Below are 13,410 nucleotides of genomic sequence, written 5' to 3' on the forward strand. Positions count from 1 at the left end.
TATGCTCCATTATGTTTTTTTATTTCTCAGTTTGGCCGTTTGTATTTGAATGTTTCTCCGCTATCAGACTGTAGTCCGCCCCCGCTAGCTGAGTGGTCCGGTAGCTCAGCGTGTTCGGTCAGAGGGCTCCTCGCCCTCTGTAATAAAAAACTGAGTAAAGAAATCAATGATCACCTTGAACGGATGGCTCGTGACGTCCGCCCAGACCAAACGCAACGAACAATACCGAACAAAATGAAAAAAAAGTGGTCAGTGCGACAGAGTGTCAATCCCAAGTGCCCGGGTTCGATTCCCGGCTAGGTCAGAGATTTCTCCGCTCAGGGACTGGGCGTTGTGTTGTCCTAATCATCATCATTTCATCCCCATCGACGCGCAAGTCGCCGTAGTGGCATCAAATCGAAAGACTTGCACCCGTCGAACGGTCTACCCGACGGGAGGCCCTAGTCACACGACATTTGTTTTTATCACACTGTACACCCGACGGCGGCGCCGCAAGGCCCCTGTAATCACTACTAGACCAATATTCTGCTCGAGCTCGTCTCGCTCATATGCATGTACTATGTGAATACGGACGGGCCTCCGTTGCCATTCTAGTGTACGGCTGTGTTTACAGTTAGCGCGGTGAAATCTTGTTCTGAGCTACTGTATCTGTCGTCGCCTCCATGGGGTTATACGCATTTTTCATTTCTCCCTCAGTCTCTACTCACGCCTGATACCGGTACTTTTATTTATTAATCTTTAATATCTTTTTCCGTATAGGTTGCTTTCAGTACCTTTCATTCGGAATCGTACCTTCTTTGAAGGATGCTTTTCGGCAGAAAATTGTTGTATTCTTAACGTGAGTACCATTACGTCTCTCTGTCTAACTTTATTCGGTCGGTGTTTGAAGCTTATTTTTCCTTTTATGTTAGTCCAGGTTAGGACCTCGCTGGATTAATTGTAATTTCGCCCTCCCGTTATATTTTCAAATAACCTGATGATTCCCTATCCGAGCGAAACGCATATTCTTGGATTAATAAAGAAGACTGTCCAACGTACGCCTGTCTTTTTTTTTTTTTTTAAAAAAAAGAAAAAACAGCAAAAATGAGGTTGCTGTACCACCATGCTAAGACAGAATGGAATAATTTTTCATCTCAAGTTTTAGTGTCCAGTTGCGTGAAATATGTCGGGAAGAAATCCCGTCAAGTGCGCGAGCTACGTTCTGTGTTCCGCTTCCTACTCGCGAAAGAAGTTCAAATGGCTCTAAGCACTATGCGACTTAACATCTGAGGTCATCAGTTCCCTAGACTTAGAACTAATTAAACCTAACTAACCTAAGGGAATCACACACATTCATGTCCGAGGCAGGATTCGAACCTGCGACGTAGCAGTCGCGCGGTTCCGGACTGAAGCGCCTCGAACCGCTCGACCACACAGGCCGGCGCGAAAGAAGTAACATCTCCCGAAATATTTTTGCGAATCAAAACGATTTACGGTGAAGGTTTTATAACTAGAACGCGTGTGTTTAAGTGATGTTGGAAGTTTAGTGGTAGCAGGACAAATGTTGACGAAGACCTTCCATTCTGACCGATGAGTTGGTGAAAAAAGTCGAGGAAACTGTTCGTGAAGCCCAACGATTGACACAGGATGAAATTTCTACAATGTTTCCAGAACTCTCCAGAACTGTCTTACACGAGACACTCCCAGAAACGCTGGGCTACCTTAACTGTGGGCAAGATGAGTCTCAAAACAGTTGACAAAGCAGCACAGGAACAATCAGGTCAACAGCGGCCGCTAGTTTCTTGAGCGACTTGAACTGAAAGGCGAGGATTTTCTGAGCTCTATTGTGACGGAAGAGGAGACGTGGGTGCCTCATTACACGTCCGATACAAAAAGATAATCACAGTGGCGTCACACCAATATCCCATCTGCCAAAAAATTCAAAACCACAATTTCGGGCAAAAAATATCTTATATCATCCTTCCTGCAAAAAAGTGGGAAGTTCACTTGACGATGATGGACGTGCACGCACCCTTCTTTCCGAAGTAGACCACAAAGTGTCAACAACATCGAGCTGTGGCGACTGTGGAGGGCAGAGGAGGTGCGACAATCATCCTCGTTCTCACGGACTGACACTGGATGATGCGAGATGTGCGCACAGGAACCCTGCCGTCTTGGGGAACAAATATTGTACCGTGGGATGGACTCGATCACTCAAAATGATCAAATAACCTTTGACAGCAAAGCAATCTTGCAGAATAAACACGGGGCTCATGGAATACCACGATAAGGCTTCCGAAATCATCACCGAACCCCCCCCCCCCCTCCCCACGCTTCAGTCTTGCGACATAAAGTTGGCGAGAAGTTGGAAACATGTGAAACGAGACTCATCCGACCAAATGACTTTCTTCCATTGCTCCACAGTCCAGATTTTCCTGTTACGGGCATTTGCATCACTGATGGAATGGCTTTGGAATTCCAGCTCGCCCTGAAATTCCCTGCTCATAGGGCACCCTTTGTGTGGTTTTGGTGCTGATAGGGTTCGCGAGTGCGACATTATAGCTTTCATATTTCGACTCAATCCTGCTCAAACTCCGTTTACCACGATCACTCAATGCACGCTTTCGTCCCCGTTGTGACTTAGCCGATGACGTTTCTCCGCTTTCCCTGTACGCGATATAAACCTTCGATACAACGCCTATTGAAACACCGTTCATTCGGCTACCTCGACTACGGAAGCACCCATTTGCCCACTTTCGAATTCACTTAGGTCCTGACATAACGCTCTCACAACTACACAGAGCACTGTTCTCACTATGTCTTACACTTTCTTCGTAGTGAGGACATTGCGCAGGTGCTGTTTGTGGCGAAATACAACAGCGCATCGTGTGGGTTTCGCTAGCATCTGCATTTAGATAATTAGTTAGTTATTTACGTGTTCCATTGATCAAGCACGGAAAAACCATTATGATGTGGGACGTGTCAAATGCACAAGAAAAGCGCACAGGAAACAAGTTTTTTTTCTCTTTTTCTTTTTTTTACGTTCTAGTTGTTGTGTACATAATTTCGCGTAGTCAGCGCATACACAACTTTCCCACTAGAGCGCGCCCCGCTAAGCACAACAGCGCAGGCGCAGCGCTCGTCCGTCTCCGCACTACGAGATGGCGCTGTCTTAGAGACGGACCAAGTTCTGCTTCCGCCGATCTGCATATTAATATGTAACGCAGCCAATGAGATTGCTGCTAACGTAGAACCTTTTCTCCTCGCGGATCACACTCGCACAGTGATACCTGGTATTATAACGAGTGTACAGACCTCCGATTAGTCAGTCTGCACTAGTCCGTACCAGTCTGCATTCGTCTACATTAGTCTGTACCAGTCTATAGTCAAGTTTCAGTCTGCACCTAACAACATTATCATATTCCTGTACATAGCCATGAAGAGAAATGTATAGACACTTTGTCAAGTATCAGAGATATGTGAGAATAAGATTAACGTACCAAGACCAAAGGGACTTCAGATTGTCAATTGTAAACAGGATCCAGAATCAAGTTAAGTAATTTTATGTTGTTATTATTTTAATAAATGTGTGTGAAAATTTAATCAAGTTCTGTTTAAAGTTGGTCACCGTCCATCTGCTACTCTAAGCGTGCAAGTGGCATTTCTATCGTCTGACCTAACGGCAGAAGATAAACACGCCACGATAAGACCACGAGACATATTGCTGACACTCGCCTACTTCGTTAGAGCGACAAGTCAAATAATCTGATGGGGTGTGTACTGAAGGTCTTACAGTATGCACACCACACTAGTGTTATACTTAAATATTTGTCTTATCTATCCCATTCCCTTAACTTACACAAAATGCATATATTATATCTCCAGATTTATTCACTCATATTCAAGAATTCATTTATGGTATACAAAGAGTTGTCAAGGAGGTATGATTTCAGTTTATTTTTGAAACTATCACTGCTGTCTGTCAGACATTTTATTTCATCTGGTAATTTATCAAAAAGTTTTATAGCAGCATATTTTACCCCTTTCTGTGCCACAGATAGGTTAAGTAAAGGATAGTGTAGGTCTTTCTTTTTTCTGTTATTGTAATCATGAATGTCGCTGTTGATTTTAAACTGTTCCATGTTGTTGAGAAAAAAATTCATTACTGAGTAAATGTATTGTGAAGCAGTTGTAAGAATTCCTATCCTTTTAAACAGATGCCTACAAGATGTGCGACTATGAACCCACACATTATTCTAATTACTTTCTTTTGAGCAGTGAATACCTTTCGCCTAACTGTTGAGCTGCCCCAGAATATTATTCCGTATCACATCAGAGAGTGGAAGTACGCAAAGTATGTTAGCTCACTAATTTCTACATCCTTAAAATTGGCAATTATTCAGATTGCAAAAGTTGCTGAACCTAGTCGCTTAAGGAGATCCAAAATATAAATTTTCCAATTAAGATTTACGTTCAACCACACATTTCTAGCGGCATTTCCACATTTCTGCCCAACCCCTTACAAGAAATAGACTAATACAGGCAAAGAGAGCATTCTTTGCTAAAAGAAATTTGCTAGCATCAAACTCAATTTTAGAAAGAAATTTATGAGAATGTACGTCTGGAGAAAAATTGTCTCGAAATGATGTATGGATTAAGGGAAAACCGCAAAAGAAAAGAAACGGTGAGTATAAGCCGAAAATTATGTGGACTGATAAAAAGTAGTCTTCTGCACAACCGGTGATGCAAAGATTAGGTATGAGGAAAACACCAACTAGAAGAAGTGGCAGGGTGGCAGAGCGTGTGTTAAGACATTAAGGAATAACGAACGTGGTAGTGTAGGTAACCGTAGAGGGCACAAACTGCAGGAGAGGACAGAGATTACAGAACATCCAAATAATTATGGAGGAAGTCATTGTGACCTACGTCAAACCAGTCAGGTGACAACTGAAGAAATAGTGTCTGCTACACTACATAAACGCTCTTCACAATGGATATTGGTTCCAGGCCCGTTACCACGGTACATCCAGAGTCAGCCACAGGCACAATCAACTCTCGTGTATGCGCAGAGTTCTTACCAGTCACAGATGTTGTCAATTCTCTTGTACGTGCAAAGTTATTACCAGTTTATCCGTATGTCTGATGAACTGTGCCTGTGTCGGCCGGAATTTCGCTGTTCAAGTTCGATGCGTGCTTATGTTCACAGGTTTCTGGAAGACCCGCCACACAGTCTTGATGCTAAATTTCCTGGGCCTGGCCGTCAGTTACGCGATACGCGTCAACATCTCGGTGGCCATAGTCGACATGGTGAACAATACGGCTGTCGCGAGCCTCTACAGCGAAGGCGACAGTATTAACAATTCCTCCATCGTAACTGATCCTGACGCCTGCCCCGGAGGACCAATAGAAGCAGTAGATATTGGACGCAAGGTGAGTGACATGTCACTAACAGCAACGGGGTTCCAATACCTTATAGAGCATGACTCTAGGCGCTGGTACTCGAGGACCAACAGTTGACAGTAGTACAAACTGTTTCTAAGTCATTACCCTGTTTACACTAACTTTTCGCGTTTTCAGCTAAACCTATATTGAAATACAGGCTACCCAGTAAAGAATCTCCCAGTTATAGATTCTAACAGTATCAACGGTAACCACTGCAAAGTGTTGGTTCAGTGTCACAGTTAAACAGTAACTACAACAGGTTTATACAAGCACATGCACGGGTACTGTTTTGTTGTTTTTTTTGCTTGCAGTGATCTGAAATTTCAGTTCAACGTCCCTTTCGTTTATAGTCTAATAGTGGTCCTCCTATGTGCCCATAACAACCACCGATGATTTAGTCAGTTCGAAACGTCAAGTTGTGTGTGTAAAGGGAAAAGGACAGGACGACCAAAAGTGCATGAGGAGGATGTTGATTTTGTCAGAGCGTCTTACCTTCGTAATCCTAAGAAGTCTGCTCGGAACGCAAGTCTTGAGCTTCAGTTTGCAAACACGACAGTGTGAAAGGTTTTAAGGAAAAGCTCACAGTCATCCATAACAGTTACAGCGTCAGAGCGTCGTCAACAACTTGTACAATATCAAAGGGATTTCCAAAAATTAAACGTTTCCGGTGATGTGGCCGACATTAAGTGTACGAACTTTTTTTAAATTTTCTTTTTCGCTGAAGCTATCGTAACAGGGGTGACTTATCTGGATATGTTGCAAGAATGGCTTTCTCCTCAATTAGAAGGCGAACCCAAAACCTTTATTTGGCAGGAAGATGGAGTCCCTTCATACTGACATGTATGAGAGTGGTTGAATGTCGAAGCCCGTGATCGTTGGATTGGTCGCAATGGTCAGTACGACAATACCTCGACGTTCACCTAACCTCAGCCATACGACTTTTTTCTTTGGAACTGCTTAATGATTTATTAGAGTGAGATACAGAACTGAAAAGGTTATTGGTTCCATTACTCCGGACTTGTTAACCAGGGTGTGGGAAGTACTGCATTTTAAAGTTGGATGTGTGCCGTGTAACTAAAGGCACACATATTTAACATTTGTAAGAAACCTTCAACTTTATGTATGATTTGTTGTAAATAGTCTGAACTAAAAACTTATAGTTTATGATTAAAACTGGGACATTTTTATGGACATTCGGTATATTTGAACGAGGGCTGTCGATAAAATATCGATGTATTAATATTTCGCGTTAAAGTATCGGAAATATCGTTGTCCTGCTTCAATACATAGACATATGTCTCGAATGGCAGTATCGAGTGACGATATTTTTATTTTATGTTAAATTTCTTTCGCAATTTTCGGCAAATATCTGAAATTGTTCTTTTGAAATTGTAACAGAACATAGTTTTACTACTACTGTATGAAGGAGTCTTGCTACTTTTTGAACTTACATCACGTCCAGTCTTTCTCTTTGACTGTGTGAAGCAAGTAAAGGTCGCACAAAAGAGGAAGTCTAGTTGCATCGTGGGGTGGCGGTGTGAATGGAATAACAAGATTTCCGATGTGAAGAACTAGCATACCAGTTGGTTTAAAGACTGGAACGGCGGACCCACCGGGCACCTGTTATTGTGCCTCTCACATGCAGTTACCGTTGTTAGCAAAGTGATTATCGCCAAGTGTGAACGTGCATCATTTTCCTTTAAATTCTTGCTGTAATGGGGATAATCATGCCGCTAGCGTCCTGATGTACAGAATATCTAATAATACATCAATACTTAAATATACAGCTCTAAGACCAGCAGTATATTTTTCATCTGCAGCCAATATTTTTATAGGTCGCTACGTCGATATTTTTTCCGTCGATGTATCGGTAGTTCAGTATTTTTACTCGATATGTCGAGGGACGATAATGATACCTTTTCAATATCGATATATCGGATTTCCATTATTTTTAAAATATCAGCAGCCTTAATTCGAAACTTGATAGTCTAGACAACAGGATCGCTGCACCTACCAGCATAACAAAAGTAAGAGTGTCTTAAAACAGCTCCAGTGCAACAGTGACACAAAAGATGACAAACAAACCGAATTAGCCAAGAGACAAAAGTTGTAGTCGAAAAATGTGATACTAAAGCCCACTGTCCTTGTGTAAGTACTCTTCCTCCTGGAAAAGATACTGGTGAAATAAAATCACAAAACATCGCTCAAGTTACTGAGATTAGGGTTAACTTTTAAATTTTTATTTTTTATTCAAGAGTGTGGTATTTCCCGGATACCTCTAGTTCTTTTTGTCTCGGTCACTATGCGAAGAATGGGTGTTGTGTGATGTCCTTAGGTTAGTTAGGCTTAAGTAGTTCTAAGTTCTAGGGGACTGATCACCATAGATGTTAAGTCCCATAGTGCTCAGAGCCATTTGAACCATTTTGAACAGAGGCCAGCAGGCAAAATGTCCAAGTGGCCACGAGGCTTCAACAGCTCCATATTCGTAACAGTATGAAAAATGATGTGGGTAATTTTTGAGCTGTTGTTAGAAGTGAAAATATATGCAGTGTGGGTCGTCTGCATTCAAAGCGTGCAACCATGCCTCTTTTTGTTCCTCCTCATATTTTTGGCGCGAACGAAGTACTATCACTGTCGTCTGACGATGCAGAGAATATAGTTTGTGCTTCACACACTGCAAGTAATCCACCAGCGACGTGAAGTCCTGCAGGGTAAAGATTCTCGGCGAGAAGCAAGACGCGTGTGCGACCGGCGACTAGCGATGTGTCAACAGCGCCGCTGCAGCGGAAACGTAACGAGACTCCTCCTGGACAGCAGTGAGATGCCATGTGCCAGCCAGGCCCCCACAACCGCACGAGTGGTCGACTGTGAAGAGCGGACAAATTGAATAGCTGGCCGGCGGCCATTAGAGTGGTAAACTGACGCGCGGAGTTCGAATGTTTATGCATCGCTTTTGGTTATAAAATGCCTTCCCTTGAGTTAGGTCGCAAACATAATGCCTCATTTAAATACGTTACTACAATACACTTTTTAATTTATGAACAAACAGCAACTAGTCACTGTTTATGAATTTATCTTACGTACTACATGGAATCTGCCGTAGCTAAAAGTTATGTACTGGACCCCTAGCATTTTTCGTAGTTCATTTACGATAGATGTACGCAAAATGCATCAAAATACTCGAAGATTTTCCCACTATATTAATAGATATTTTCTGACTCTACCTTGCTTTAGATTTTATGACGAGAACTGCGTTATATATGGCATAGTGCTTTGGCAACTCAAGACCAAATTATCAAGTTTCAACCTAACCTAGACCACGAAAACACTACCGATCAGCCAACTTTCTTCAAAATAATCAGAACATACAAAATGGTATTCTGTCGGTCGGAAATCTTGCCTCCTGACAGCGTGTAACCATTTTTGTAACAGCTGTGGTTTTGAGAAAGGAAACCTGCAAATAGATGCACAGACATTATGCTAATACCGTGTTACAAAAACATTTGTTAAGCAAGTGCACTGACATACAAAACAACTTAAAATATTCACATACCTGTGAAATGTAATATTCGTTCCTTTCTCGAATTTATTTGTACAATTAATCGCTGCACAACTCTTCACCATTGTACTTCTTTTGATTGGAACGTACAGACAGTAGAATTACGAGTAATGAATACTGTATGTACGCTCCAACAAATATACAACGTTGAATCAGGGTCTTCATAAACAACAATACTACACAACACATCAGACTACAACCACTATAATGGCGTCCAACCGAAGGTTTTTACAAGGTCTTTGGTGCCAGCAGTGAACAGCGAGTTGCCAATTCTCTAAAGCGCACCACGTGCGCCATCTCTCTCTTGAAATGTCGTCCATGAGAGTGTTTGTTAAGAATTTCTGTGAGGGGTCTTGCGTTCACTAAACGTTCTTAGATGAGTCGCACAGCTAAATCTCTATCGTTAATCCAACTCGTAAAAGGTCCTTGCACACGAGTAATGTTTTAGAACTTGCCGAACAATAAAATTGTGAATGACATCCCCTTTGAACGCATGAAAAGTAGGCGTTTCTCGTGATCATATGCTACATATGATGATATCTACATCTACATCCATACTCCGCAAGCCACCTGACGGTGCGTGGCGGAGGGTACTTTGAGTACCTCTATCCGTTCTCCCTTCTATTCCAGTCTCGTATTGTGCGTAGAAAGAAAGATTGTCGGTATGCCTCTTTGTGGGCTCTAATCTCTCTGATTTTATCCTCATGGTCTCTTCGCGAGATATACGTAGGAGGGAGCAATATACTGCTTGACTCCTCAGTGAAGGTATGTTCTAGAAACTTCAACAAAAGCCCGTTCCGAGCTACTGCGCGTCTCTCCTGCAGAGTCTTCTACTGGAGTTTATCTATCATCTCCGTAACGCTTTCGCGATTACTAAATGATCCTGTAACGAAGCGCGCTGCTCTCCGTTGGGTCTTCTCTATCTCTTCTATCAACCCTATCTGGTACGGATCCCACACTGGTGAGCAATATCCAAGCAGTGGGCGAACAAGTTTACTGTAACCTACTTCCTTCGTTTTCGGATTGCATTTCCTTAGGATTCTTCCAATGAATCTGTCTGGCATCTGCTCTACCGACGATCAACTTTATATGATCATTCCATTTTAAATCACTCCTAATGCCTAGTCCCAGATAATTTATGGAATTAACTGCTTCCAGTTGCTGACCTGCTATATTGTAGCTAAATGATAAAGGATCTTTCTTTCTATGTAATTGCAGCTCTTTACACTTGTCTACATTGAGATTCGATTGCCATTCTCTGCACCATGCGTCAATTCGTTGCAGATCCTCCTGTATTTCAGTACAATTTTCCATTGTTACAACCTGTCGATATACTACAGCATCATCCGCAAAAAGCCTCAGTGAACTTCCGATGTTATCCACAAGGTCATTTATGTATATTGTGAATAGCAACGGTCCTACGACACTCCCCTGCGGCACACCTGAAATCACTCTTACTTCGGAAGACTTCTCTCCATTGAGAATGACATGCTGCGTTCTGTTATCTAGGAACTCTTCAATCCAATCACACAATTGGTCTGATAGTCCACATGCTCTTACTTTGTTCATTAAACGACTGTGGGGAACTGTATCGAACGCCTTGCGGAAGTCAAGAAAAACGGCATCTACCTGTGAACCCGTGTCTATGGCCCTCTGAGTCTCGTGGACGAGTAGTGCGAGCTGGGTTTCACACGATCGTCTTTTCCGAAACCCATGCTGATTCCTACAGAGTAGAGTTCTAGTCTCCAGAAAAGTCATTATACTCGGACATAATATGTGTTCCAAAATTCTATAACTGATCGACGTTAGAGATATAGGTCTATAGTTCTGCACATCTGTTCGACGTTCCTTCTTGAAAACGGGGATGACCTGTGCCCTTTTCCAATCTTTTGGAACGCTACGCTCTTCTGTAGACCTACGGTACACCGCTGCAAGAAGGGGGGCAAGTTCCTTCTAGTACTCTGTGTAAAATCGAACTGGTATCCCATCAGGTCCAGCGGCCTTTCGTCTTTTGAGCGATTTTAATTGTTTTGATATTTTTATTTCTTACATTTTTGCCTTTAACAAATTATTTCTGTGTCCGCGTCGGACGCTCCCTGCATCCACTGCACTAGATGAAAAGACCCCTTCCTGCCGGAACACTAGTCATCGGTGGGAATTCCCGAAGCCCTTATACTGGTCCTGTAGCAAAATAATTCTGTATAATTCATTTTCAATACGTGTTCTGTCATGTATAGGATAACAGAAAAATATAAAGTTCTAACAAAATGATGAAGCCTTGAAAACAAAAAAGGCACGTCCTTCGCCCAAACAATCGAGCCAAAAATGTGCACCGAAAAACAGACTTCGGCTGCGTATGCTGATAGAGAACTCAATTTAGAATCCCGGCATCAAATTCCGATCAAAATCGTATGTACCATTCTAAAGTAATGTTTCCCGCCAATTTTAAAAATACGAGAAAAATGCGTTTTAAGTTTTGAGTTACGTTTTTCCTAGTTAAGGTAAACAGACCTCGAGTCAGCGATCGCTGGACCATACAACAGTTCTACCAGATCCCAAAGGTGGTCCTCCTCCGTCATCTTCGTAGCCATGGTAGTCCTGCGGGCCGTTTGACAGATTCTGTCATCCGCTGCACTGCTCGCTCGATATGCTTTTCTTCCACTTTTGTGCAGAGGTTGTAACAGGCTGGTTCGATCTCAATTCGAACAGAATGAGATTTTCACTCTGCAGCGGAGTGTGCGCTGATATAAACTTCCTGGCAGATTAGAACTGTGTGGCCGACCGAGACTCGAACTCGGGACCTTTGCCTTTCGCGGGCAAGTGCTCTACCATCTGAGCTACCGAAGCACGACTCATGCCCGGTACTCACAGCTTTGCTTCTGCCAGTATCTCGTCTCCTATCTTCCAAACTTTACAGAAGCTCTCCTGCGAACCTTGCAGAACGGCCAGGAAGTTTCAATTCGAACACTTTCATAATTTCCAGAATGCCTGTTAGGCCGTCGTTGAAGTGACTGGGTGCCACACTGGCCGCGATTTTTTTTCTCGCTGTGAATGGTTTTGGTTTTTTGGAGACACTTCTTGTCAAATCGCCTTATAGCTCGATAATGGAGTTTCTGGCGCACTTGGGATGAACACTACAATGAAGTGGACATCTTAGAGAACATTTTAAGCCAAAAAAATCAATCTTTTGACGTTTTCAAAGAGGGCTCCTCTTTACGTTTAATTTCCACCTTAAATCCCTCCAAAAGCATAGCCCCAGAAACTTGAGAGTTATGGTTGATTCCCAATTGACGCTCGTATAGTCAAGATTTCGGTTCTTTTCGTCTCTTTGCGCGAATACAATCACTTTTTTCTTTTTTTGTCAGCTGTCAGTCCGTGCACAAAGTTCTGGTTGTTCAAATACCTTAGGGACGTCGACAGACCACATCCTAGACGCTAAGTGGGTATAAGGCTCCCTATCAGTCCCTTGTTGACTAGTCTGGTGTGGCAGTTGAAGATAGAAAACGAAAGCTGAAGTTTTAAATTTCACGTTCAAGAAATCGTTCACACAGGAGAATCGTACAAGCATACCGTCACTTGAACATCGGACATACCTGGCGTATAGAAACAACTGAAAGATTTGAAAGTAAATAAATCACCGGGTCCGGATGGAATCCCAGTTCGATTATACAAAGAGTACTCTACGGCATTGGACCCTGACCTAGCTTGCATTTATCGTGAATCTCTCCCCCTGCGAAAAGTCCCAAGCGACTGGAAAAAAGTGTATAAGAAAGGTAAAAGAACGGACCCACAAAATTGCGGACCGATATCCCTAACTTCTGTTTGCTGCAGAATCCTTAAGCATACTCTCAGTTCGAATATAATAAGCTTTCTTGAGACTGATAAGCTTACGCGCACGAATCAGATGGTTCTATAAAGTGTCGCTCGCTCGAAATTCAGCGCGCCCTTTTCTCAAATGATGTGCTGACAACTATGGATGAAGGGCAACGAGTAGATTCGATATTTTTAGATTTCCGGAAAGCATTTGATACGGTGCCCCACTGCAGGCAATTAACGAAGGTTTGAATTGCTCGAAGACTTTTTAAATAATGGAACCTAGTATGTTGACCGCGACGGCGATTGTTCCTCAGACAAGTGTATCGTCAGGAGTGCCCCATGGAAGTGTTATAGGACCGCTGTTCTCTGTATACATAAACAGATTTGGCTGATAGGGTGAGCAGAAATCTGCGGTTGTTTGTTGATGATCCGTAGTGTATGGTAAGGTGTCGACGTTGAGTGACTGCAGGAAGATGTAAGACAACTTAGAAATACATTATTACTAGTGTCGTGCTTGACGTAGTCAAGTCGTTTAAATATCTGGGCATAAGTTTGCCAAGCGATATGAAGTGGAACGAGCATGTGAGATCCGTGGTAGAGAAGACGAATGGTCG

General features: G+C 42.7%; 1 protein-coding gene across 1 annotated transcript in view; it reads left to right on the forward strand.

Moving 5' to 3' along the window:
- Positions 1–13,410, forward strand: part of LOC124607011 (sialin-like) — a 140,638-nt gene that overhangs the window by 23,399 nt on the left and 103,829 nt on the right. Inside the window, exon 2 of the mRNA XM_047139165.1 lies at positions 5,186–5,409. Within this exon, the coding sequence (XP_046995121.1) occupies positions 5,186–5,409 (224 nt within the window). The remainder of the gene's footprint in view (positions 1–5,185; positions 5,410–13,410) is intronic.

This window comes from Schistocerca americana, chromosome 3, assembly GCF_021461395.2.
Source record: "Schistocerca americana isolate TAMUIC-IGC-003095 chromosome 3, iqSchAmer2.1, whole genome shotgun sequence".
Classification (NCBI taxonomy): domain Eukaryota; kingdom Metazoa; phylum Arthropoda; class Insecta; order Orthoptera; family Acrididae; genus Schistocerca; species Schistocerca americana.